The sequence below is a fragment of the Laccaria bicolor genome, genomic scaffold (assembly GCF_000143565.1).
Source record: "Laccaria bicolor S238N-H82 LACBIscaffold_1 genomic scaffold, whole genome shotgun sequence".
Classification (NCBI taxonomy): Eukaryota; Fungi; Basidiomycota; class Agaricomycetes; order Agaricales; family Hydnangiaceae; genus Laccaria; species Laccaria bicolor.
Genome location: NW_001889872.1, coordinates 2,058,568 through 2,085,331, shown reverse-complemented (window position 1 = coordinate 2,085,331; position 26,764 = coordinate 2,058,568). Strand labels below are relative to the sequence as shown.

At 46.9% G+C, this 26,764-nt stretch overlaps 5 protein-coding genes across 5 annotated transcripts; 3 read left to right on the top strand and 2 right to left on the bottom strand.

The window, feature by feature from the left end:
* Nucleotides 1–1,272: 1,272 nt before the first annotated feature.
* LACBIDRAFT_242796 (uncharacterized protein) lies at nt 1,273–2,700 on the top strand (the record flags this gene model as incomplete). Its single annotated transcript, XM_001874140.1, is given in 6 exon segments — nt 1,273–1,416; nt 1,467–1,533; nt 1,584–2,197; nt 2,254–2,322; nt 2,341–2,451; nt 2,518–2,700. 6 exon segments carry the CDS (start codon nt 1,273–1,275, stop codon nt 2,698–2,700), a joined length of 1,188 nt encoding a protein of 395 aa, XP_001874175.1.
* Nucleotides 2,701–4,756: 2,056 nt separating this feature from the next.
* Nucleotides 4,757–6,418, top strand: LACBIDRAFT_301488 (uncharacterized protein). Its single transcript, XM_001874139.1, has 5 exons — nt 4,757–5,829; nt 5,889–5,957; nt 6,016–6,084; nt 6,134–6,171; nt 6,236–6,418. The coding sequence occupies exons 1-5, from the start codon at nt 5,692–5,694 to the stop codon at nt 6,375–6,377; spliced, it is 456 nt and encodes a 151-aa protein (XP_001874174.1). The 5' UTR covers nt 4,757–5,691; the 3' UTR covers nt 6,378–6,418.
* A 1,651-nt stretch (nt 6,419–8,069) lies between these two features.
* On the bottom strand, nt 8,070–9,427 carry LACBIDRAFT_143712 (uncharacterized protein; the record flags this gene model as incomplete). The annotated part of the gene is made up of 8 exons (XM_001873505.1): nt 8,070–8,101; nt 8,155–8,181; nt 8,242–8,296; nt 8,355–8,375; nt 8,429–8,510; nt 8,565–8,667; nt 8,721–8,962; nt 9,012–9,427. Coding segments are annotated over 8 exons (978 nt in total), but the record flags the coding sequence as incomplete, so codon positions are not given.
* An 852-nt stretch (nt 9,428–10,279) lies between these two features.
* On the top strand, nt 10,280–12,619 carry LACBIDRAFT_228999 (glycoside hydrolase family 47 protein; the record flags this gene model as incomplete). Its single annotated transcript, XM_001874138.1, has 16 exons — nt 10,280–10,333; nt 10,386–10,404; nt 10,460–10,665; nt 10,725–11,009; nt 11,061–11,119; nt 11,173–11,247; nt 11,300–11,318; nt 11,367–11,393; nt 11,445–11,557; nt 11,612–11,818; nt 11,874–11,969; nt 12,031–12,072; nt 12,129–12,318; nt 12,366–12,426; nt 12,484–12,503; nt 12,569–12,619. Coding segments are annotated over 16 exons (1,524 nt in total), but the record flags the coding sequence as incomplete, so codon positions are not given.
* A 13,274-nt stretch (nt 12,620–25,893) lies between these two features.
* LACBIDRAFT_243109 (40S ribosomal protein S9) lies at nt 25,894–26,684 on the bottom strand (the record flags this gene model as incomplete). Its single annotated transcript, XM_001873504.1, has 4 exons — nt 25,894–26,071; nt 26,133–26,449; nt 26,508–26,562; nt 26,659–26,684. Coding segments are annotated over 4 exons (576 nt in total), but the record flags the coding sequence as incomplete, so codon positions are not given.
* Nucleotides 26,685–26,764: the final 80 nt, after the last annotated feature.

Genomic DNA, 26,764 nt, shown 5'->3' with positions numbered 1-26,764 from the left:
GTGAACGAATGTCTAGAGACTATGCCAGACCTTCCGTCTTCCCCTGCGAGGAACCGAATATCGTTACGCATTTGAGGGATGGAGATGTTGTTGACGATAGACGCGACTACGGGGTCAAACTTTAGTTTCTTAAGCGCATTTTTCACGGGCTCTATGGTTGAGGGTGACACGGCGTGATAGGGAATGGGCTCTCTTGGAAGAAGGGCTGATTTCCAGAATGGGGGCAAGAGCGTGTCGATTGTACGTGCTTGGAAAGGAGGTATTGAAATGAGGAGTGACGTTGGACTTTGGTGGAGAATCGTGGGTGGGGATGGTCGTCGAGAGGGGGTCAAAACTTCTTGATCCAGCGGTTCTGGTAAGTCTGACAATAGCAGCGAATTGAGGAAGGAATCTGTGATTCCCGTTGAGCCCTCCAAGAGGCTCTCTTCGACAAAATCCTGGTGAAGCCACACCAGTTGATTAGCCCCCTCGGGAATCTCCACAGATGGGGTATTCCTAGGAAAATACGCGTCGTAACATTCTTAGTCTGGTACATTGAAGATGCTGTAGCCTGGTGTGTGGACGTCCTGATAGGTTCCGTAGAAGTAATTTGAGAGACATGAATGTTCTGCGACGAATTTTGGGTGGAAAGGCGCAACGAGCAGAAGGAAGAATGGAAATGCTGCCTTTGTAGACATCGTGTGAGGGAGCTGAACGTTGAGACAAGCAGAGCGAAAGATAGGGTGACACCGCCACAGATCACACTCACAGAGGTCATAACCCTCCTGCTCACCGTGAGCGACAGTCGTATGCGCAAGAGGCTCAAGAAGCAGCGTACAGAGCATGTCTCCGCGACGTCGACTTCAAGAGTCAGTCAATCTCATACTGCTGGCAGCAACAAAGAAGATGCAATTCAATCACCACCTCCACGCGTCTCCTTGACCCTCCTCTGGTTTTCAGTCCTTACCCCAACGTTGATCCTTGCATACTTGGTCAGAAACGCGTTACTTCTGCTTGAAGAGGACGCTTACTTTATTTTGAACGATAGAACCCAACTCTCGTTATCAATTTCTTGGACTCGTGGATCGTGTTGTCTGTCCCAATTTGGACATCAGAGGAACCGACCCACCGAGGTTGGGGGTTCCGGGCTTTGCCGCTGGGAGCCCCTTGGAACGCACCTGAGAATTAGAGATCAAAAGTGACGACGTTTAGGTGATGGCATGCACCAATACAAACCTCCTTCCAAATTACGCCAGCGCCCTAATCAGATCTTCATCCTTACCAATCATCACGATGACCATAAAGCTGGCACCTCTGGTTCTTCCTGCTAACGTCGACCGGGAGAAGTTCTCAGATTTCGGCAGGGAGGTCAAGGATATCCACCCAGGGAATTGCACTGCAGACGAGTTCAATGAAATCGAAGAAGCCTTGTACAAGGTGTTCTTCATATAAAATTCAGGCGTCCTTGACACTAACCTCAGTGAGAGCATGACTTCCTTTTGTTTCGAGATATCGACTTGTCCCTTGAACAGCAATTCGCCTTGGTCAAGGTAAGTGTTCGCAGAATCAACGATTTGAATGAAGAGCGTATATTCCGTTCCCAGGCGTTCGACCCCAAAGCAGAAAATACGTCCACAAAACAGACGAGATGGGAAAAGGAATCGTGGACGCCTACGCCAACAAGATCCCACGTATCCCTCAAATCCGGCTCATAGGCCACGGTACCGTTTACGACCACGAAGGCATCCCGGAAATAACGCTCAGGCACGAACATCACGAGAGCTTCCAGAAGACGCGAGTCCCAATTGAAGATGAACACCCTAAAGATGGAAGTCCTCCCGCGACACGTTTCTTCCGTTGGCATATGGATTCCGCGTTATATGAGTCATCTCCATCGAAAGCAACTGCCCTATATGCGATCCAAGTTCCACAGGGACCGGCACAAACGGTCAGATACGATGACGGCTCTGGGGACGAGTTGAGTGTCACTCTGGGAACGACGGCGTTTGCATCAGGAAAAATAATGTTCGATATATTGCCCAAGGAGCTGAAAAGCTTCGCGGTGAGGGCTTGGGCTAGGTACGCGCCACACCCGTTTGAATGGATGGCAAGAGCTAGGGCAACATCGACTGGGCTGGGGTTGGAGAATGAGGGATTGGAAAAACCGTTGGATACATTGTCGAGCTGGGATGAAGATAAAGTCAAGGTATACCCATTTGTAGGTCGCTCCACTCCTAGAACCAGTCGCCACCACAAGTAATTTGCTTCGTTTAGGTGTGGAAAAATCCAGTGACAGGATCCCTTCATCTCCAAGTCCATCCATGTGCAATCTCGGAGATTCACGTTGAGCCAGTTCCAGAGAATTGTCGAAGTGATCCTGGGACGTTATACTCAGACGGTGGCCACATCACAGATCTTCGCAAAGTCCGAGAAATCGTGTATAAGATGCAAAGGCCTGGGATCGCGCCAAACGTAAGTGCGCTTTAGAGAAGCAGTCGAACATTTCTAATGTAGGATCTTGTCCTCTTTCCTCCTCAGCTCGTCTATCCGCATCCGTGGGAGAATAAAGATCTCGTAATATTTAACAACCGCGGTCTTATTCATACAATCGTTGGTTTTTTCCGGCCAGATCAAGTTCGCGTATTTCATGGATGTAGCCTTGCTGGATCAGATGAACCTACTGGGCCGAGCAAGGAAGACATATTGAAGTGGGTGGTTTGAGAGAGGCCATTTGAAATAGTTGTCCCTCTTTAAAGAAGGGACGACCATAGGGAACAACGATGAGATCCTGATAATGAGAACCCTGAGATTGAACACAAGTATTGAAGCGAATCAAAGTGATTACAGGGACTCGAATCTGGATCTCGAAGGGAACGCTTAGCGGAAGCATCCTAATCCAAGGGTCATCGCTGGTGGCTGGGCGTGTTGGGCGTCAGGTGGGTTGTTTATTGTCAATGCATCTTCAGGTGCTCAAGTTTATTGACGCGATGGACGTTTTTTCGATCGAGTCGATGCTCCAAGGCTGCAATCTATACAATTTATTTAGTGGCGCATGACATCCGAATTTTGTTTGGGACAAAACATACCATGAAAGAGTCCTTTCAATTGTGTTGAATTGGAAGCAGCCGTGGTAAGCGGATGGGAGACGTTTTGGTGCAAAGACAATGAGGGGGATGGGAAGAGGTATGAGGAGAAAACTTTGAATAATGCTTGTCGTTGTCGTTGGGCAGAATCTGTCGCTTGACGGTCAGATCCAGATGACTGGATGGTGGACCATGACTGGTATGTCTAGGGCGAGGCTCGCTCAGTAGATTGCTGTCTCCAGAATTTCAGGTTCTGAATTCTTCAGTTCCAAAGAAGTTTTCAGAGCGAGGTTGGGCAACATTAGGCTTATGTCGGAGGGATCTTTCGACTGAGCTTCAGGATAAATTTCGAGAAATTCATGAATGTCAAGTTGTAGGAGGTGTCAGGAAATTAGGTATGTCTGATTGATCCCCAATGAAACTGGAAGGTTGAGAAACACGGGACAACGCAACACCATCATCCACACATTGCAATTTTGCTTGCAACAACCCGCATCATTCCATTCGAAAAAACGGCGAACCATGGGAATGGAGGGCATCGATACTGTTGGGTTGGAGATTAGTTTGAGGCGCAATTTGGAAGCGGTGGCCTGTGCTATGTTTTGATTCATATTTGGCCACATGAGCCTTCTGTACAACTTGTGCACAACCAACGACACATTCATTGCTTGGCGTCAGGCACTCGAGGCGCATCGGCATGTTCTACTTCATGGGACTCATTAGGACGAGAGGTTACCAGACAGTAGACAAGGAGTTGTGGTGATAGGCGGTCGGTGTCGGCAAATACGACGAGGAGGGCTAGACTAAAGGTCGCCCATACCCCATCGCGTGGACGACGGTATGTGATTGCTCTTGCTCTTTGTATGTTGATTCACGAGTTCTCCAGATTTCACAGAGTTTGCCAGGCAAAGACCGCTGATCTTTCGAGGAAAAATGCCAGCAGAAGTTCAAGTCATGCATTCCTTGCCACGTCCACCAAAATCTGTCGATTCTGACTGGAAGTTTCAAAGATACGGCACTACCTCAGCGCCCTTGTCGTCTCCTTCCCTATTAAATTCGACAAGAATTCAAGAGGTTGGCACATAGACTCGCGAATCTGGACCTCTTGATTTTCGACTTCGACTCCCAACAAGTTCTTGGTTTTCCCCACGTCTTCAGCCTACACTGGATACTTTGCTGACTTTCATTATCCATAATGAAGGAGAAATCGCCGTTATGGTCGCACATCACCCTTCCCCTATCTTGTCACGTGACGGTCTTGGAAATCAATGGTTGAGAGCCGACTGAAGCCTTTGGAGAACTGTGGAGGTCTCAAAACGTTCTAACAGTCCGATCAAACCGAAAGGGCGTCCACTTTTATAATTGCCGCGATAGTTCGACTTCGGAGGCGGACGTTCGTTTTCGTCTACCAATCTCGTCGTCCTAATAAACAGTAGGCGACCGCTCCAGTTTAAGATCAAGGGTCAATAAATATCGTGCAGGTTATGGTCCACGGGGCTACAAGAGTGATTGCGCTCCTGAGCCTGATCTGCACAGGGTTCGTTGAGAGCACGCCCTGGAATCATGAATGAATTTGCTCACCTGGAGTACTTTCCCTGCTCAAGGAGTCATTGGACCACAAATTCGGAAACGAGACGATGCCTCTCGCAGCAGAGGTTGAGACACTGTCTTGGTTACTGCAGCTGCAGAGTGGGCGACGTGTCCCCATGAACGCTTCCTCAAGGAAGCTGTGGATCTGTCCTCTGAAACTCCAGTGTCCTTCGGTGGTCCAAAGCACCACTAAACCCTCATGGATCCGACCAGAGGTGACAGCCGTCTCAAGCATGATTTGCTTTCCGTTGTTCTTCAGCACGATGTCGAACCTTGGAATCTACATAGGAAGTCAGCACAGACACCTCCTTCACCAGCAGACCTCGAAATGTTGACGTCCCTTCATGCAGCGCTCTGCTACATTCGTCTTTAGCGGTCATCGAGAATGTGAGGGAGTATCATATCTATGGTGATTCACGCCCCTCTGAATTTTTACTGTCCTTGCGTGCTTCCAGTTTGCCGTGGATTGAGTCGACCCGGCCCCTGGTGAAAGTCTGTCGCATACGATCCTGTTCGAAGCCATCTTGAAGATCTGCAAGGCCTGCAGTCGCTGAGCATCATGCAGCTGCGACTTGACTGCTAGGAAGGTACCACCACTTCACCCGACGTAAGAAGCTTTGGGCTGATGCGGCAACTGTTGGACATTGTGTTTGTCACAACTTTCGGCAGTGCCTTCCCCGGATCTCCTCCTGGGCGCTTGGGCAGAGGATACCGTCGCCATCTATTCACTCCTCCCCACTGGTCTTTTCCGGGAAGCCAGCCCTCCTGCCTCCTATCAACGACAAATGACACCAATTCTACACGAGATCCAACCATTCCCAGCCTAGAAATCCAGGAACCGAAAATTTAAACTTTGAGTCAAGGGATTCTAAGGTCGCCGCTGTTTTGACGGTTATTTGGACCCCATTTTCCAACATAAATCACCCAGTTTCGCTGGGTCTCTCTTCCTTATCACGCCCACCATCACCACCACCACCCCAACGCTCCTTGTCTGTCCTTCTACAAACTAAAACATACATCATTTTAGTCTACTTCCACAATGCCTCTTTCGCGACTCGTCCTCCCGTCTTTTACGCTCGTTCTGAGCAATTCGGTTACCCTGCGCGACTTCCAACGCGCACAGACTCGCGAAATTCACATTCCCGTCCATGCTCCATCAAGCGACGAGGAATTTATGGTATGTCGCGTTCACGAGGTCCACTTCCCGTTACTGAGGCTTCTACGTCCCTCCCACAGCGTACGATTGACCTCCGTGACACGGCCCCAGCCTCAGCCTTCATCACGTATAGGTGCACCTATTATCCGGTAGGCCGCTCTTCTAGTGCATTTGTCGGGCCTTCTTGCTCACTTCATATCCGTTCAGAATCAAGACGCTGCGTCCCTGTTTGGCGACGAGAACGGCGAGGAACTTGCTCCAGATGGGCACTTCTGGGTTCGTTGTTTTGGAAGTTGTGATGTGTATTGCGCTCATCATACTGCAGCGACGCTTGTTGTTGAAGCTTAAGGGCTTCGGATGGAGGCTCTTCGCTGCCTGATTTTTCACCCTTCGATGGACTATACTTTCGCTGATATTGGTTGCTAAGATCTTGCTCTCGCTCCTTCTTGTCTTCTGTCACTCATCGGATAGTCAATGCTTTGTCGCGTCCTGTCTTGTTCCGTTGCACAAACGTCACTTCTCCTTCATTTGTACCATATATAATTCACGCAGATCTGTTGAATGGTTGATACTCAAGCCCAGAAAAATATAGTTGTCGTACTTTCAATCCTTTGCCATAATTGCTGCACGTCATGTGGAATTTTGGGTGATTTGTGCTTGATCTCCGTAATTAATTCTTCTCGGCGAGCTCGGAGTGTGGCAGATTTATCGCACAACTGGGATCATGAAATCGTTTCTTTTTGAGGCCATACTTTCAAATCTCGGATACTCACTCAAACAATGGCGAGAAGTCTTGACGTTGAGGTTGCGTTACTTTGATCACACATTTGAAGCTTGAACTGAATCTGTTGCCTTTGTCTGGGACAAGAGATGGCACTGCTGAGCTTCCACTCACATGAAATTCACGGTCGTGTTCGTCATCTTGAGGCACACAGTTGACCGTCTTGTAATCTTCTGTTGTAACTTCACGGTGCAATTGACGTTGACATTTTTGGGAGATTGCTCCAGTTGAAGTTTTGCGTTCAAAAGCTCGGACAGAATCTAAATGATGACACATATCATTATCATTTTTCATTTCGTTTGTAATGGTTCATATAATTGGGGGATCCTTTAACGCGCACCCTCTTCAATCAAGCACACGGGGGCAAGGAGGGTGGAGGAAAGCAAGGCAAGGGAAAAGAAAGGGAGGGAAGGGAAAGAGGAAGATAGAAGGGAGGAAAAGAAGGAGGGAAGGAAAGAGAAAAAGAGTGTGAGGGGAAGGGCGCAGGGAGGGGATCAGGAAAGCGAAAAATGGGAGTAAAGGGGAGGGAAAAAGGAAGGATAGTCGAGAAGGGAAGGAAAGAGGAAGATAGAAGGGAGGGAAAGATGAAGATAGAAGGGATGGAAGAGGAAGATAGAAGGGAGGGAAAAGAGGGACGGAAAAAGGAAAAGACAGGGTACAGGGAGGGGATCAGGAAAGCAGAAAATGGGGGTAAAAAGAAAAGGACGGAAAGGCCGCCAAATTGACGCCGAACTGTGAATCCAGTGAAGTTGCCTTCAGAGCGCGACTTGAAAACTTTGAAGCACGTAAGAGACCAATTCCAAGTTAGACACCAAGGCGCTCGGACGGCGAAGAGAATCAAGCAGAGGGAGGAGAAGAACAGGAGGGCAGCTCCACAGTGACAGAGGCTGGGAAAGGGCTTGGAAAGGTGTGGGCGGGAAAAACGTCGGCTTATATGCGTAGGCTCTGTGGCTGTGCAGACGTGTGGTGACTCCGACAGCGGGCGGGAAAGTTCTCAGGCATGTCCGCATGCCCGTGGTTCTCAGGCATGTCCAGATGCCCGTATTCCAGCCTCGAGTGCCAGCCTCCTGTGCTACTTCAGCTTCAGTTGGAGAGTTTTTGACGCTACCGACAACTCTGGTTTGAGATGGCATGATGTAAAGAATCCAAGAACGGAGAGATCTTCTGACATCTTGTTCTTGAGAAGAAGAAGGGTTCATTGATTGTTGAAACGACCATAGGAGCAGCAACGACGTTGAGTACAATCTGGGGAAACGGCAGCAAAAAAAGAAAACATCGATAATGATACGTACAACCAAATCCAAAAAAATCAGCAAAAGACTCAGGTATAAACGACCAGGTAAACGCCCAAACAATTCACTCCAGTTCATACCCAGCCGTATGAAGCACAGCGGCAAACTATGAGAAAGCAGTTAGCAGGATAGCGATTTCTCGAAGAACCATCAGCGTACCTGCACCTTAGCGATAGCATACATCTGGTCAAGTCGTACCCTTCCCTCTCACTCAGATCATCTAACAATTTCGTTAAGATGTGGGTTTAATTAAAGGAGGAAGATGATACTTACGGCTGTTATGATACATCGGGTCCGCGACTAGCCCATGCCGTCAGCGTTAATCGCGTAGATGTGGGGATGGGGAGACGAGGAACTTACTCCGTCCAACACGTTCGAAAAGCTGGGTCACTGGGTAGCCTTGCTCGATGAAGGACTGAGAGATTTAACAGTCAGTTATCTCGCAGAGGGAGGGAGAATTAGGGTAGACTGACCTGGTGGTCACTGCAGCACACCTGCGTCATCACCGTTATCAGATAATGCATTGGGGATCAGAGAAAATACGTACTGGTGTAAGTCCAAGATGAAGCTCGGGGCTGTAGATTTCAGAGATGTTCCATACGAGCTGGGTCACTTCTGGTGTCCCAATTCTATAGATTGCTTTTGAGAAGAGTCGGCAGGAGCCCACGGAGGGGGTTACGTACCGTTCCGGAAGCCCAAGTTGCATTGGCTCGCCAGGGGCACGATACGCCGTCATATCAGCCTGGATCATCAAAATAACGCTCGCATTGGCAGCCCTTAATTCTTCTGAGCCACCATCAGTGGCCGTAAGGCCAAAAAAGGGGAAGAAGCAAACATACTAGCATACGCCTTGGACCCCAACAACCCCTGCTCCTCACCAGCGAACGCGACAAGCTCAACGTTGGCGTTTGTAAACCTGACGCCTTTTCGGGCAATGGTGCGCGCAATTGCTAGGACGCCAGTGGTGCCCGAACCGTCGTCGTTTGCACCTGGAGCGCGTGTGCTTCCGAAGGATCCACGGCTGTCGTAGTGCCCGCTGATTATAATGGTGTCGTTCGTCGGACTGACGGCGGAGTATCGGCTGAAGAAATTAGTTAGTGAAGGAAGGAAATTTAAGATGTGTTACACACCATACGACGTTGGGCACGAATCCTTGGAGGAATGGTTTGTAATGACATTCGGCGCCAGAATTCTCAAACCGCGCCTTGAGCCATTTCGCGGCGATCACTGCACCCGGAGTGAACGAATGTCGAGACACAATGTCAGACCTGCCGTCTTCCCCTGTGAGGAACCGGATATCGTTACGCATTTGAGGGATGGAGATGTTGTTGACAATAGACGCGACTACAGGGTCAAATTTTAGTTTCTTGAGCACCTTTTTCATGGGTTCTATGGCTGAGGGTGATACGGCGTGATAGGGAATGGGTTCTCTTGGAAGAAGGGCCGATTTCCAGAATGGGGGCAAGAGCATGTCGATTGTACGTGCTTGGAAAGGAGGTATGGAAATGAGGAGTGATGTTGGGCTTTGGTGGAGAATCGTGGGTGGAGATGGTCGTCGAGAGGGGGTCAGAACTTCTTGATCCAACGGTTCTGGTGCGTCTGACGATAGTAGCGAATTGAGGAAGGATTCTGTGATTCCCGTTGAGCCCTCCAAGAGGCTCTCTTCGACAAAATCCTGGTGAAGCCATACCAATTGATTACCCCCCTCGGGAACCTCAACAAATGGGGTATTCCTAGGGAAATACGCGTCCCACGCGTCGTAACATTCTTGGTCTGGTACGTTGAAGATGGTGTAGCCTGGCGTGTGGACGTCCTGATAGGTTCCGTAGAAATAATTTGAGAGACATGAATCCTCTGCGATGAACTTTGGGTGAAAAGGCGCGACGAGCAGAAGGCCGAGTGGAAATGCTGCCTTTGCAGTCATCGTGTGAGGCAAGGAGCTGAACCGAGACAAGCTGAACGAAAGATAGGGTGACACCGCCACCGATCACACTTTGACTCCGAGGTGATGGTCGCTGTCCACAGAGGTGGTAACCCTCCTGCTCACCATGAGCGACAGCCATATGCGCAAGAAGCTCAAGAAGCAGCGTACAGAGCAGGTCTCCGCGACGTCGACTTCGACAGTCAGTCAATCTCATACTGCTGGCAGCAACAAAGAAGATGCAATTCAATCACCACCTCCACGCGTCTCCTTGACCCTCCTCTGGTTTTCAGTCCTTACCGCAACGCTGATCCTTGCGTATCTGGTTAGAAACGCGTCAATTTTTTTTGAAGAGAACGCTTATCTCATTTTGAATCATAGAACCCAACTGTCGTTATCAATTTCTTGGACTCGTGGATCGGGTTCTCTGAGCACTACGATGGAGCTCCGGCAGCTTCCTCAACAACAGAGACGTTCACTTATGTGCCTGCCGATATACCAAAGCGCGATGCAGTGGTCAAGGCGTTCAAAGTGCGTGCCTCGTATTCAATCATTCAGAGCGTAGGGACTGATCTTGCAACAGCACGCTTGGCATGCATATGGTGACCCACTACTGCCTTTTTTTTCTTACTTCAAACGTTTGAACACGCTTAACAGAGAGAGATGCCATGGGAGATGATGAATACCACCCCATAGAACAAAAAGGAAGCAACCTAACCAAGGCAGGAGGGATCGGCTACATGGTAATCGACGTGCTCGACACCATGCAACTGATGGGTCTCAAAGAAGAATACGCTAGGTCCAGAAACTGGGTACAATCCAAGCTATCCTTTGACCGCGATGACCGATTCAGCACATTCGAGGTAGGCACCTGTTGCTCCTTGCCCTCCAACTTTTCGTGACGCGTTCCTTCCGCAACCAGACAACCATCCGTGTCCTCGGCGGCCTCCTCTCCGCATACCACCTATCCAACCACGACCCACTCTACCTCGAAAAAGCAGTTGAACTGGCAGACAGGATCTTACCCGTTTTCGACACACCCTCAGGGCTCCCCTTGCCCGTTATCAATCTAGCAACAATGGAGCCGAGTCACATGGACGACTTCCCGGGTCTGGTTAGCGTTGCAGAGGCTGGGACTTTGCAGTTGGAGTTCAGGTATTTGAGCCATTTGACGGGGAACGATGTGTATTGGCGCAAAGTTGAAAAGGTAGGGTTGGTTCAGTGATGAATGAATGTTCTCTGAAAAAAGAGAGGACAGGTCATGCGAGTTATTAAAGATGCCCGGTTACCTCACGGCTTGGCGTCCATCTTTTTGAAGTGCGTTCTGTTCTGTTTGCTTTCTTACGAGCATCGTTGACAGCTTGTCTTAGTATTGACCGAGGGCAGTATGAATCGTCAGCCATCCGACTTGGTGCGCGAGCAGACTCGTTTTACGAGTATCTGTTGTTCGTAAATTCGACTCTCCGTGAAGTACGTCAGGCTCATAAACCTCAACAGAAAACAATACCTTCAAACGGTATGCCTTTGCAGCCCCATTCGCGTTTTGTTCTCATAGAACACACAGAATAAATCTGAAGTGGTCTACCGTGACGTATGTTCGCCTTTGTCGCTCACCTCGTGTCTCATACTTATTCTACCACAGATGTACGACGATGCCATGACCGCCATACACTCATACCTTATTCAAGAGAGCAAAAACGCCAAAATGACATACACATCCGAGCTCATCCCCGAACATCACGAGGACGGCGAAATGTTCGTCTCCCCTTCTCTTCCCATTTCAAACTACCACTCACATGACGATGACAGATCATGGCGACTGACACCAAAGCAAGACCACCTAGTCTGTTTCCTCGGGGGTTCGCTCATGCTTGGGGCAACACACACAGGGACAGTCACTCAACAGCCCGTCTCAATACCCCCCCGACCAGAAGAGCTCGCGGAAAATGGACGAAGAGATTGGAAAACGGGGGTTGAACTCATCAAGACGTGTATGAATACCCATGATACTGCTAGGTGTGTCTCCTCGACGTTAGTTGAGTTGCTTAGGGTTGACAAAGGACGATCCTAGCGGGTTGTCACCTGAGATTGTATACTTTAGAGTGCCAAGTGATGGGATGGACGGATACGATATTGCCCCTTCTGATTGGTATATCCGTGGTGCTCAGTATGTGTCTCTTTAAAGCTACCCGACATTCTCCTGCCTGACGTATACAATCTCATTATAGGGAAGGCGAATTCCCACCATACGACGCCCGCTACATGCTCCGGTACCTACTTCTCCCCTCCGTTCTTCCTTCCCAACTAACCAACTAATGAAACAAAGGCCAGAAACCATCGAATCCCTTTTCCTCGCATATCGACTGACAGGTGATCCCATATACCAAGACCACGCATGGGCGATCTTCCAATCTATCGAGAAGCACTGCCGTGTCCCTACGGGCGGGTACGCGACGATTATCAATGTAGATGAGAACCCGGCAAGGCAGGAGGATAAGATGGAGACGTTCTTTTTGGTACGTCTTTTTCCTTTGAACTTGATGTTTACTGAATGGGGCTGCAGAGTGAGACGCTGAAGTATCTTTATTTGTTGTTCTCAGATTCGGATGTGGTTCCATTGGATAGTATGTTTTCTATGTTTTGCGAGGTTGACGTGTACATGGCTGACTGTGTGTTTGTAGAGTATGTGTTCAATACAGAGGTAAGCTTGTCTCTAGCTGAAATACAACTGTAATTGAGACTGATGACCACCCTTCCTTTGCATAGGCCCATCCTCTGCCAGTCTTTACTCCAATAATTTGGATGGGTTTCTCATAGCATACATATACTATAGCAAGCTGCAGTGTTTTCTAATCCCTATCACTGCAACTTGTGTTGAAGAGTAGGTACAACTTCAATAACATTACACAGCTGGTGCTAGAAGTGTGTCTCATAATTTTCTTCCTGAGCATCAATGTGTGCCCCATTCCCCACCAGCAGCTTCACAATTGCCTCATGATGTCTAGATGCTGCTGCTTCAATAGCATTTCTGTACCATTTACCTGGTGCATTAACATCTGCGAGTGGTGCTTACCATCCAAATCATAAAACCATGGCCTAGGCCAGGAAGGCCTTGTGCATAGCTCCACATACTTTTATGAAAAGTATATCATATATATCCCAGGCCCTTTTATGATAAGGATTTTTTTCATAAGAGGCCTTGTGCATTTCAATAGCTTTTCATTACAGGTCACAACTTATCATTACAGCTGATTCCGAAAAGGTTGTCACTACACAATTTTTTGCAACGCATCAGCAATATAATATATGAGTGATATATTAGCTGAGTAATCAGGTCCACGCCAGGGTTAGCCCGATCTGTAAGTATCCCAGGCATTTATCTGTATTGATTACTGTCCGTTATCTGTCCCCTTTCCTCAACCGTTTTTATCCTAGATTTCCTTGCATTCCTCCCCGGAGTCCTTCTCCTGCGAATAACCATGCTTCACCACCACCACCTTTTTGTTTTTCATCAACTCAAGGTGACGACGTGGGGTTTGTGGAGCCAAAGTGATCTGGAAGTCCAAGGTTTTGGTGCGTCGCATTCTTCTCCCCACCCGTTATAGCGCTCAAAGATTCCCAAACCACCCAATTGCAGCCCACTACTTTTGGAAAAGACACCGTTCCTTCGACACCGTCCCTCCCCAGATGCCCATTATCCAAAGCGCCGACTCATTTTGACCGTTCCGAAGCGCCGACTACTTTTGACACACACGTCGTTCGGTCACACGCACACACTCAGATACCCATTGTCCTTTCCTCTCGGAAACGTATACCAATCCAAACAGCACCAATTGGCCTTCCCCCCGACCAACACCTCAACCAAAGCGGGCTCGAACTACAGCAACACGTTCCATTGCGGCGCCAACATCAACTCCTCACCCTCCTCCCCCTTCTCAACCTCTTGCTCCAGTCGAGGCCAACACCACCGAAACCTCGCCTGCCCAGCACGAGATTATGGGTTTCTTGCCAGTAAATCCAACTCGAAAGCCTGCCGGCACTGGTCGCGCTAAGAAGTCTGCAGACAAGGTGGACCCCCATGGTCTCGGCCCTGGGATGACCGATGTTGGGATGGAGTGGGAGGCCTTTCTGGAGGTTATTGCTGAAATTCTCGAGGAAGAACCGGCTTTTCTTTTCGTCGACAGCGTGGAGTGGCACTGGATCAAGCCCGCTAACTCTATGTTCTTATCCTTGTGTTCCCGTTTAGCCTACATTTCAATGATGAAGAAGTTCAAACGTTCAAGGCTCTCCCAAAAAAATGTTTCTGGTAGTTACATAGTCATCCGTATGGATGAGCCAGTCAAGAAGCCAGTCAATCGCATCTCTCATTAGATTATGTAGTTGTCGATCGTGAAATCTGAAATCACCGATTTAGCCCTTTCCCTGATTACTCAGCTAATATATCACTCATATATTATATTGCTGATGCGTTGCAAAAAATTGCGTAGTGACAACCTTTTCGGAATCAGCTGTAACTGCTTTTCATTGCAGTCCAGCCATTTTCATTGACCACTTTTCATTGCTGGCCAGCCCTTTTCATTATCCACTTTTCATTGCTGCTGGCATTTTCATTGGGTGCTTTTCATTGCAGGCCAGGATATTTCATTGGTAGCTTTTCATTGCTCTCTAGGATTTTCATTGGCTACTTTTCATTGCAGGCCAGCCTTTCTCATTGACCACTTTTCATTGCTGCTGGTATTTTCATTGATAGCTTTTCATTGCAGGCCAGGATATTTCATTGGATACTTTTCATTGCAGGCCAGCTCTTTTCATTGACTGCTTTTCATTGCTGCTGGTATTTTCATTGGTAGCTTTTCATTGGAGGCCAGCCCTTTTCATTGGCTGCTGTCAGGTGGGTCATCAGGAGAGTGGTCACATGACCAGTTGCCTAAAATGGTTAAAAACAAAAATTGTAGTCCTGCACTGTAGCTTCCTGAATCTGTTTAAATTATGTTGTAAAGTGCTTTCATTGTAGAGATGTGAGGTAAAAGATTTTTCTCATTGCCAGCTTTTTTTTTTTTTTTTTTTGCATTTTTGCATTTTTCTCCATGAAAACAAAACCAAACAAGATGATTTCAACACATTTAGAAAGCCAAGAGAAGAGGCTACAATTATCATATTGTGGGAAAATTGTGCCAAAAAGGAAGGTGCATACCTCAAAAGGGAAATTGACATGGATAGCCTGCAAAAGGCTACAAAAAGTCTGACATAGACTATAAGGACCACTGATAGACTACAAAAGAGTACAAAACTTGGACATACCTTACAAAGTTTAAAGTTTACTAATAGACTATATAATTTACTAAAAGACTACAAAAGACTACAAAATGTTGGAAATAGACTACAAATTTTACTAACATAAGTTTGTAGTGTCCCCTTTGGTTAGACTACAAAAGTTTGTAGTGTCCGCTTTTTGAGATTACAGAAGTTTCTAGTGTCCCCTTTTTTTAGACTACAAAAGTTTCTATTGTCTGCTATTTGAGACTACAAAAGTTGTAGTGTCCTCTTTTTTTCAACTAGAAAAGTTTGTAGTGTCTGCTATTTGAGACTACAAAAGTTGTAGTGTCCGCTTTTTTGAGACTACAACAATTTGTAGTGTCCACTTTTTGAACCTACAGAAGTTTGGAGTGTCTGCTTTCTGAAATTACAAAAGTTTGTAGTCTGCTTTTCTGACCTATACTGTGTAGTGTCCTTGACTATGTTAAGGTTCATGGGGATATGGCTGAAGGATTGAGTTGGCTTGACACCCATCTATATATTGCTGCATCAGTGGTTTTGTATCATGCTCAACTTGTCTTTGACATAAGTAGAGCCTATTCTATCCTTTCATGTTAATAGTTACTCTCCTCTCTCAAACTATACTTAACTCTGATTCATTAGTCCATGATGAAAAAGCCTTACCAATTTCAAGATTGTCTTTCTCACATGACTCCTCAATGAAGATTAAGAAAGAGACATGACCCAACTGCCCCTTATCCTTCACCTATCAGTCCTTCTGAATGAGCTAAGACTGAATGATGAAAGCTTGGAAGGTGACAAGGGATCATGCTATGAAAAGCCTGGATAGGCTGCCAGGCATCACATACAATTCATAATTTTCAGAGAAGTCACTTTCAACAATAACTATAGTCAAACATACAACAGTGGCTACTAATGTGAATACCAGGTCAAAGATAGGATGGTGGCTTCTGATTTAAAAAGAGAGGACAACTGTCCTAATGCAAAAGACAGGTTGAGCATGATACTAAAACCAATGATGCAACAATGTATATATGTCAATCCTTCAACCATATCCCCATGAACCTTAACATAGTTCAGGACACTAACACTTTATGTCAGAGAAGCAGACTGCAAACTTTTTTGTAATTTCAGAAAGCAGACACTCCAAACTTTTGTAGTCTCAAAAAGCAGACACTACAAATTGTTGTAGTCTAAAAGAAGAGGACACTACAACTTTTGTAGTCTCAAAAAAGTGGGCACTACAACTTTTGTAGTCTTGAAAAGCAGACAATACAAACTTTTGTAGTCTCAAATAGCAGACACTACAAACTTTTCTAGTTGAAAAAAAGAGGACACTACAACTTTTGTAGTCTCAAATAGCAGACAATAGAAACTTTTGTAGTCTAAAAAAAGGGGACACTACAAACTTCTGTAGTCTCAAAAAGCGGACACTACAAACTTATGTTAGTAAAATTTGTAGTCTATTTCCGACATTTTGTAGTCTTTTGTAGTCTTTTAGTAAATTGTATAGTCTATTAGTAAACTTTAAACTTTGTAAGGTATGTCCAAGTTTTGTACTCTTTTGTAGTCTATCAGTGGTCCTTATAGTCTATGTCAGACTTTTTGTAGCCTTTTGCAGGCTATCCATGTCAATTTCCCTTTTGAGGTATGCACCTTCCTTTTTGGCACAATTTTCCCACAATATGATAATTGTAGCCTCTTCTCTTGGCTTTCTAAATGTGTTGAAATCATCTTGTTTGGTTTTGTTTTCATGGAGAAAAATGCAAAAATGCAAAAAAAAAAAAAAAAAAAGCTGGCAATGAGAAAAATCTTTTACCTCACATCTCTACAATGAAAGCACTTTACAACATAATTTAAACAGATTCAGGAAGCTACAGTGCAGGACTACAATTTTTGTTTTTAACCATTTTAGGCAACTGGTCATGTGACCACTCTCCTGATGACCCACCTGACAGCAGCCAATGAAAAGGGCTGGCCTCCAATGAAAAGCTACCAATGAAAATACCAGCAGCAATGAAAAGCAGTCAATGAAAAGAGCTGGCCTGCAATGAAAAGTATCCAATGAAATATCCTGGCCTGCAATGAAAAGCTATCAATGAAAATACCAGCAGCAATGAAAAGTGGTCAATGAGAAAGGCTGGCCTGCAATGAAAAGTAGCCAATGAAAATCCTAGAGAGCAATGAAAAGCTACCAATGAAATATCCTGGCCTGCAATGAAAAGCACCCAATGAAAATGCCAGCAGCAATGAAAAGTGGATAATGAAAAGGGCTGGCCAGCAATGAAAAGTGGTCAATGAAAATGGCTGGACTGCAATGAAAAGCAGTTAATGATAAGTTGTGACCTGTAATGAAAAGTTATTGAAATGCACAAGGCCTCTTATGAAAAAAATCCTTATCATAAAAGGGCCTGGGATATATATGATATACTTTTCATAAAAGTATGTGGAGCTATGCACAAGGCCTTCCTGGCCTAAGCCATGGTTTTATGATAAAATATGGTAAGGACTAGTGTATGGTTATCATTGGAGGCTATCGTTGTGGGGCCTTTATTCGAGGCATCTGTTTTGACCGAGGAGGAACCCACAGCGGAAACTCCTATCACTCCTATGCCTGGTAACCTGGTTACTGGATGCCGTTTAGACAGCAGGACAGATATGGAACCCGGTACTGTGGGTTCTGAAGCGAACCTAATGTTTTGACCTTCAGTAGCAGCAGGATGTCATGCTAAGTTGTGTTTGGTAGTAGGAGTCACAGAGGAATTCCTGGTAGTGTGAGATTCCACCTGGTTGATTCCTTGAAATCCATGTGGGCGGTGTATAGTAGGTTCCCAGGGGATTTGGCTATCCTTGTAGGCTCGTCTGCGCAAATATGCAGCAATTTTGGTCAAATCCTCTGGCATCTTATCATAGTAATCCGATCTAGCCTGTAATTGTCCGACCTTGCTTCTGGCGGATCCATTGCCGAAGATAGAGCATAGCAATCCTCTGGTGGATTCATAGGAACTGACAGACATTTGATCTTCCGTTCCATACATTCGTGTAAGGGCATTGATTTCCTGGGTGAGGTGCTTAGTGGCAACAGTTGTCCAATGTTGCAGAACACGATACATAGCTAATATTTCCATTCAACTTGTGTGGGATGCCAGCATCCTAAGGAAGAGGAAGTCGTAGTCGAGTACGAATCGATCTCGGTCCCATTTATTGAAGAAATTGGCCAGGACTTGTAAGATCTGATCCACCATTACAACCACCTGGGAAGCTTCAAGCAATAACGACTGTTCGACTCCGTGAACAACTTCATAGCCCGTATATCTTAGAAGATCTCTCTTGCTAACCTCATAAGAAGCGAATTTACGGATAGCCGCGCCCAGGTCCTCCCACCAACAGTCCTTGGGAGTCTTATATACTAATTCGAGGGCACATCTTAGCTGTTCGCATTCATCCTTTTCTCGGTTAGGAAGAACTCCGTCTATGGCTCCTAAGGGAACTAGGACGTCTTCATTGTCAGCTGGGTCGAATACTCCGAATATTCGAGCAGCCGAGCGCGTGATAGGCTCGGCCCAGACCTGTAGATTCTTGTAGGGTGCAATATCCCAGAAGATAGTATTGAACTTGGAAGTGCTTCCACAGTCTGCTGGCGCGTCCTCGTTCTCATCCTCCTCCGTTTGGCTAGACATAGAGGTCCGAGTTCCATCCCTGTTTGGCGTAAACTGCATGGCAGTATGTGGGTTCAACAATTCTTCTACGAAAATGGAATCGGGCTGAGAAGGTCCTTCTTGGGCCGAGGCAGTGGGTCGGTTCACGCCAGTAGCCAAAGGCTTACGCGCTCCTCTATTTGGAGCACTCTGTCGAGTATTATTCGCACTCCTGGGAGCAGTGGGAGGGTTGGACGTAGATACACCCATGGTCGGTAATCGACTCACACTCAAAGGAGCAGCAGGGTTTGAAGAGGATCCAGCCTTGGCTAAGCTGTCTGGTGCGTGAGGTCCAGTGAGGACTGGTCCCAAAGAGGGTAACAGACTGCAATTTGAGGGGGATACTGTTTCGGAATCAGGTTCTTCCATCATGGACACGTTTTTCCCTTTCTTCCTGGTGGTTAACGGGGTAATGAGGTCTCGACTGGCAGAATTATTGGTGTTACGGGTTTTGTTTTTAGAGAGATCCTCTCCAGCGGAGGGGATCGACGAGCTCATAAGACAGAGTGAGGGGTCAGTTCGCTGGCATCCTCCTGGCTTAAGAGGAGGTGGTTGATGGTCTGGGTGTAGACAGGGTATGAGCTGCCCTGGAGTTACTATCAATAGGGTCGGAGGGGTCAGGGAATGCTTGTCAGCAGGGTCCCAAGTGGGGAGGGCACTCACGCAGCGGCAGCAGGCATAGCTCGAGTCAGTTGGGAGAGACAATGATTTCCTGGTCAATCCGTGGCTTCCCAGAGCAGCGAGAGATCACGCTGGAGACGGAATTGGTGAGGAAGTTACAAGGGTGATGGACGACAAAGCCTGCTCGTCTGAGTCTTCAGGGGAATGATTCTCGAAAGCAGCGGACAGACGCACTATCGAGAATGGAGAAGACTCGAATGAAACTTCTTCATCAACAAATGGGTCCAGTGATGAAGTTGGGTCCACGGGATCCTCATGTAGAGGGTTCTTGCTAGCCACAAATGAACATGCTGACAAGACCCATGGGGCTTTCACCAGGGCCTCTTCATCCTTCGAAGGATCTAGGGTGGTTGTCATTGTAGGTAGGCTAGGTACAATAGTCAGTTGACAGATTGTGTTGGAGCGACTTACCTTTTGGGGGTTCTCCGCGCCTATGCACTCACAGACTTCATCTTGGTGAAGTCCGCGGTGCCCCCACCATTGTGAAACCGAGTTATGATCTGTGACTTCTTGATGGAGTTGCACGCTAGAGATGGCAGCGGAGAAGAGATGAGGTATGTGGGATAGAGTTGAGCACGTGGGGTCAGGTCACGACTCCGCACGGGGAGGATCCAGTGACCCAGGAAAGGGGACGTTGTCACCCGACGTCGGGCTCTGGTATCCCGGAGGGGAGGCGTTAGGCAGCCTAGCTGTGAAACGAATCTGTGACCCAATCCACATGAATGTATAGTGTGGTTATCAAGTAAGGTACAAGAAGGCACAGCTCAACTATATACAACAAGAGGTAAACAAAGGTAAACTATGGTCCCATATCATGTAATTGTACTAGGATGTCTGTCCACCGTTACAGGACTCCAGATGGATTCTAGACAAAAAATTGGCTGGGTTACCACCAAAAAAAAATTGTCTCAAATCCACCTGGATCCATGGACTCCATGTGGACTTTGTGGGGGAGAGTAAAGTCCTCGTTTCCAGGGGTAGGGGTACAGATAAGGCCAAAAGTACCTGGGGGTTACCTGTGACAATGCCTATTTACAAGAACAATACAAAGTAGGGATCAGGGAAAAGCAGGGGGAAGATGGTGGTAAGGTAAGAAGTCCAGATGGGCAAGTATAAAGGTGTCTAAATAGTGTAGACGCTGATGCCAAACAAACCCAAAGTAGTAATCCCAGGATTACACAAAAGTAACAAAGGATATGGACAATCACCACAGGTGAGCAGCAGAATATCCACAGTCAAACATTCTTAAGCACCCAAAGGGGCATAAAGGAGTGGATATTGAGGTGAACCAACTGAGTGCCTCTCACCACATCACTAGGGGAAGGCACTGGGATACTGTTCATAGTATTGCTGATGTAGGTATTCAACAGCACTCTTTGCTGCACCTTCAGAGGCATATGGCTTTTCAATACCACAGCCAGAGCCAATATGCACCCCGTCAACTGTGCAAAGGAGGTAAATCACAAATGATTAGGAAAGGATGCAACATACGATATAAAGTACAATGCCAAATTGGACCAGTTCCCAACTGATCGTACATGGATTTAAGTGGAATGTCAGGAAAGAGGCATTGCAGAATGGCATTCAGGTGATTTTTGTGGTCTGCAACAAAGTCAGAAAAGTGCTGACACTCATGACCTCCAGATCCTGCTGCTTGAAAAGCATTTCCGTACTCTCCTCCCTGTGCAGCAACATCTGCCCCATTCCCCATCAGCAGCTTCACAACTGCCTCGTGACCTCCAGATTCTGCTGCTTGAAGAGCATTTCTATACCATCCTCCCTGTGCATGCATATCTGCCCCTTTCTCCATCAGCAGCTTCACAACTGCCTCATGACCTCCAGCTGCTGCTGCTTGAAGGGCATTTCCATACTGTCCTCCCTGTGCATTCACATCTGCCCCATTCTCCACCAGCAGCTTCACAACTGCCTCATGACCTCCAGATGCTGCTGCTTGAAGAGCATTTCCATATGGTCCTCCCTGTTCATTCACATCTGCCCAATTCCCCATCAACAGCTTCACAACTGCCTCATGACCTCTAGATGCTGCTGCTTGAAGAGCATTTCCATACACTCCTCCCTGTGCATTAACATCTGCCCCTTTCCCCACCAGCAGCTTCACAACTGCCTCATGACCTCCAGATGCTGCTGCTTGAAGAGCATTTCCATACTCTCCTCTCTGTGCATTGACATCTACCCCTTTCTCTATCAGCAGCTTCACAACTGCCTCATGACCTCCAGATGCTGCTGCCTGAAGAGCTTTCCCTTCTTGTGCATTAACATCTTCCCCCTTCTCTATCATCACCCCCAATGATACTGCCCAAAGTGCTTTTTCTTGTAAATAAGCAGTGCCTAGAAATAATCATTAAACTCATTAAACTATCATGCTTTAGTCATAGAATTCACCATTCTCATCTTCAATTATGTGAAATGCTTCTTGGATTCGATTTGGAAGGTCTTGTGAAACAATTGCCCAGCTTTTATCCTAGAAGATACACTTTTACATTTCCAGATCACTCATTGATATTGGTAACTCACTGAGCTTTGGATCACAGAACACCAGTCACTATCATTGAGAACTACAACCCTTGCCCTGGGACACTAGAAAAGGTTTGATCAAACAGGTTTTAGATTGCATATTGTGCTATTGTCACCTTTTGCAGAAGCATAGAAATGATAGGAGTTGCAGGATGATACACCAGGGGTATCTTAACAGAAAAAATGAACAGAAGAATAAATTTTGAGCAAGCAAAAGCACTAACCTGTGTGGATGCCACTGATAACGCTAAAGTACTGTGACCATGGAAATGTTGCCCATCATAATCACTGGAGAGGTAGCTTGAAGGTGAATTTACAGCACCAGAAACTGAGGTGAAGGAATTTTTATGTGTTGGCTGTGCTGATGACTGAGCTTTTGCTAAATTTGCCACCTTCAATTGATGCTGTTTCCACTCTTTGTCTCCAAGGGCAAGATTAAGTGAACGAATAAATGTGCATTGGTTTCGCAGAGGCATTCTGGCATGGACTTCTGGTGGGTCAAGAAGCTCAACATCCTCAGGGCCCACCTTCAGATCTTTTGCCATGCCATCTGCATCCCAAACATACTTCAGATACAGAGAGTGACCTTCACTCTTAACATTGAAGCTTAACTTGGTCACTTCATTTTCAGCATGTTTCGACTGGCTGTGTGAGTAAGTTGCAATGCCCCAAGAGGTTGTCTTGTCACACCCAACTACCAAGCGAATTTCACTATTGCCAAGTTCTAGACCATGAACTATGTTGGCATAGTCATACCAGCTGGCAAGATTAGTGGCTGCATAGTCCCTGAATTTGCCAATATTTCTGCGCAATTCTTGATGATAAGCTCCTTGAGGCATGGTTAGAATAGCACCTTCAAGTTCAGAGCATTGGAATGTTGTCCTAATATCATCTTGTAAGTATCTCTGATGTAGCAGAGACTTAAAACAAACCCGGTCCTCCATACAGAAGGTCTGGTTATGTAACTGTTTTCAGAATGCGCAAGAATTGGCTTGACTTGGACATCTGCTGGTTTTAGATCAAGGTGATAGAAGCCATCAGGAAGCACATCTGGGTTCATGGCATGTCCAGCAGGCAGAGTGATATTGAAGAAGCGGTCAAAGTCACCCAGAGAGGTAACCACCCCAACATCGCCAATGCTGACACCTTGGCGTTCATAAGAATCACAATGACTTGTGCTGGGCTGGGGAATGTAGAGAGGCTGGCCATGTCCCTCTAAAAACATGAAATGATTGTAGATGACACAGCCAGTATTAGCAGGCCTCTGCAGCTCTGTAGGTGGAGGCTGCTCAGGGTCTGCGTCCAAGGTAACAGGCAAAGTGTCAGAATCTGATCCCCCTACATCAGAGTAAGCTTCCAAAAAGATTTTTAAGTTAAAGATCTGAACCACATGCACTATCAGTCTTGTTTGGGCCTCTCTGCAAGTGGCTATCCCCTCTGACAAGGACACTTGGAGATGAGGTGCCTAACAAGGCAGATGCCCTAGTTAACAGATTCAGATTGATGAATAGACATGGTTGATATCAATGTACTCTACACTGTCCATTCCAGAGGTGGACGTTGTGTCGGCTGTCAAGTGAGGGTTTGTAGAATGCTTCTCGGAGTCCATTTGTAGTTTGTTTAGACCTAAGGATTCTTTATAGACCTGAACCACGAGAGCGCCAACAGTCTCACTTGCTGCCAAACTAGAGCCCATCGTGTCCGACCCAACATCTGAGTAAATTTCCAATGATTAACAGCAAGACTTCGTGGTAGAAGCGCACATACACAGCGTGCAATTGTTGAATGTACTCATGATTTGATCCCCTTGCGAGTTGTTGAACATTCCACCGGTCACATTTGGAGTTGAGGAGCCCGCGAACATGGATGCCCTGGTCATTGTCGCATCAACGGAAAGAATTGACATGTCAGATTTTCAGCACCGACGTACCCTGTGCTTGTGACGGGGATGGCGTTTGTATTGGTTGTCGATGGACGACGTCTATCACGTTCCATATCATCCATCTGAATTCAAGTTCAAAAGGCTTGTATGTTGAAGGTAGGATTATCGAGGAGTGAGTGACAAGAGCAAGAATGAGGCGCCGCCCACTCTTGGGCGACGTGAGAACGTTGCTTGGGCGCTTTTAGTTACATATCCTTATTGAACGCGCTTTCACGAGACTTGCCAAAAACTTGCTGGCGATAACGTCAATCAACAGCAGAGCTGATGGTCGACATTCCTGTGAAGTGCGTTGGCTTCAGCAACAAAATCAGGGAAAGTAGCGCACCCAGTTGGTGGGGATAATTGTGCCGGAATAGTGGAGCAGTTGAGGGTGAGCACCTTTCATGGTGTCCCCGCGTTGTTTCCTTATCCTTTCCACCACCACCACCACCACATATTGATTTGGTTCACCGTTTCAAAGCCTTTTTTGTCCGCAAAGCTAGGAACTACAACTACAGCCACTGTCGACATGGACAATGTTCGTTTGGTGGAACTATATCTTTGCTATATCTCGTATTTTCTTCAAAAGTTCGGCCTTTGATCCATCGTAGGACGAGGGAATGTGCAAGACTAGAAGCCCCCAATTCCTCTCATGGAGTCGCGGATCTCTGGCTAACATTCCAATCTCGAATGACGAGTCTTGAATACTTCAGGACCGCTTCATCTCCCTTGTGCCCATAGTTTTCCAACCCTATGCCTCCACTGGTTCCCGTCAACCTTGATTGTCTAACCTCCAGCCGTCAAGGTAAGAAAAGTTGTCACATTTGAAACTACCAGAACCCTTGCTGAACATGATAGACAGCTCAGCGGGATCTCACTACAAAGGAAATGTCTCCGTAACTCCAAGCAACGAGGAGCACTCATTCATAGTCAGGCACATAAACCGCACAAAAAAAATTAGGCAATTGGCCTCTCGATACTCCCTGATACGTTGGATTCGTCCGGCATGTCCCAGGGAACAAATTCACTCGCAGATATTGGCAAAGCTCGACCCAAGGAAGAGCCTGCCTCCGAGCAAGTTCGATAAGACATCTGTTGAAGCTGGAGAGAGAGCGGTTGTCTTTGGGTCTGCTTAAAACCACCATCTCACGATTCCGCCGTTGACTATCACAATCGTAATCGCTGCGTTCAGGGTGCTGCCTGGGCTGCCACTGAACGTGCTTATTTTCCAGCGGAACTCCGAAGAACTCTCAGCCATAGCTGAGCTAGACAAGTCTGTCTTCCAACTCTTCACAGAAAGAGACCACTCCTGGTTTCAATTTCAATTCGGATACCGAGGGTACCGAGCTGAGCCTTCGAGCTGGCACAGGGACCAGTATTTGACTCGACAACGGTACTCCGACGTGTTCGAGCCGTCCTATCTTCTTTCACGTCGAGCGAGATGCGGGAGCAGGTGGCGAACACACGCCAAACAATTTTGAAGTCTTGACGCAGGTAAAGGATGAGGTGAGCCAATATGGATCTGTACTTGCTTTTTCAACTTTACCATTAGGAAAATCCCTTGCAAGGCAGTCATTCCTCATCTCATACTTTGTAAGTCTCTCACCTTCATTTTTGAGAAAGGTGCGGGTTATTGCTTGTTTCGTTCTTCTCCAGGATTCACCTGGGCCTGTTGCACCGCGGTGTTTTATAGAGTGAAGATCGGCGATATTGGACGCCAAGTAAGATCGAAAGTGTCGTCACTGAACGAACCAAATTGCACTTCGGGTGAAACTGGTCAGACAGGGCTGCAAGGGCCTTCGAGCTTCTGCTGAAAATTATTGTGCTTACCATGTAGATAGCACAGAATTCACGAAATATAGATGTTGACCTTCTGCTGGCATGAAAAGTCTCATTCCTAAATGCGGTTCGTATGCATAATGGCATGGGGCTGAGGCATACGATACAAAGCATAGATAGCGTAGTTGATGGCGACTAAATTACTCTTCCTCCTCCTCGTCACCACCTTCCTCCTTCTTGGCAGCGGCAGCAGCACGCTTACGCTTAACGCGACCGGAGCGACCTCCACCATAAGGCGAAGTAAGAGCAAAGTCGATGTGTTTTTGCGAGTCAAGTCGGACGACGAATGAAGGGACGTTGACTATTTGCTTGCCGACGCTATAACGAAGTGATTATCAGGTTTCAAAATCCCAAGGAGGTATAGTATGTTCAAACGCACCGGATATGTCTTTGCCTGATCAACACGCGAGCATGATGGATGGATTTAGCCAAACCACTCTTGAAAACCTGAGTCTGCAGCCTTCTCTCCAAGAAATCTTCAATCTTGAGGGCCAACACGTAATCGAGACGCATGCGGGACTCGTCCAGCACACCGATGCGCACGAGACGGCGGATGAGGGCGTTACCCTCGAAGAGACGTTTGGGGTCCTTGTCGTCGAGTTTGAGGAGCTCACGGGCGGCACGACGGATTTTGGAGAGGATGAGGGCGATACGCCAGATCTCGCGTTTGTTGCGGAGGCCGTATTCACCTGCGAGCTAAGATGGAATAGAATTTGAGGGGGTGGTAAAAAAGGGAATGGGGACGGTTAAGAACCTTCAGCTCGGCATCGAGACGAGCGGATTCGAAAGGTCGACGGGGGACCTTATAACTGTAAAGTTATATAGCAATGGGGCACGGCTTTGATCAGCACGGTGTTACACCCTCCACATAAAAGTGGATCTTGAAGTCAAGTTGGAAAGCTCACGTCTTGGAATGGTTCCTCGGGGCCCTGCATGTGTGTTTGTTAACTGCTCGTCGAACGCGATGTCAAGAATATTACCTGGGCATTTTTTAGATCTTGAGGATGTNGG

Bases quoted from the DNA above. Each gene is read 5' to 3' on its own strand.
- LACBIDRAFT_301488 (XM_001874139.1), top strand. From the start codon at position 5,692: ATGCCTCTTTCGCGACTCGTCCTCCCGTCTTTTACGCTCGTTCTGAGC. The intron at 5,958-6,015 runs GTAGGCCGCTCT...ATATCCGTTCAG, and splicing joins ATAGGTGCACCTATTATCCG to AATCAAGACGCTGCGTCCCT. The intron at 6,172-6,235 runs GCTCTTCGCTGC...TTGGTTGCTAAG, and splicing joins CTTAAGGGCTTCGGATGGAG to ATCTTGCTCTCGCTCCTTCT.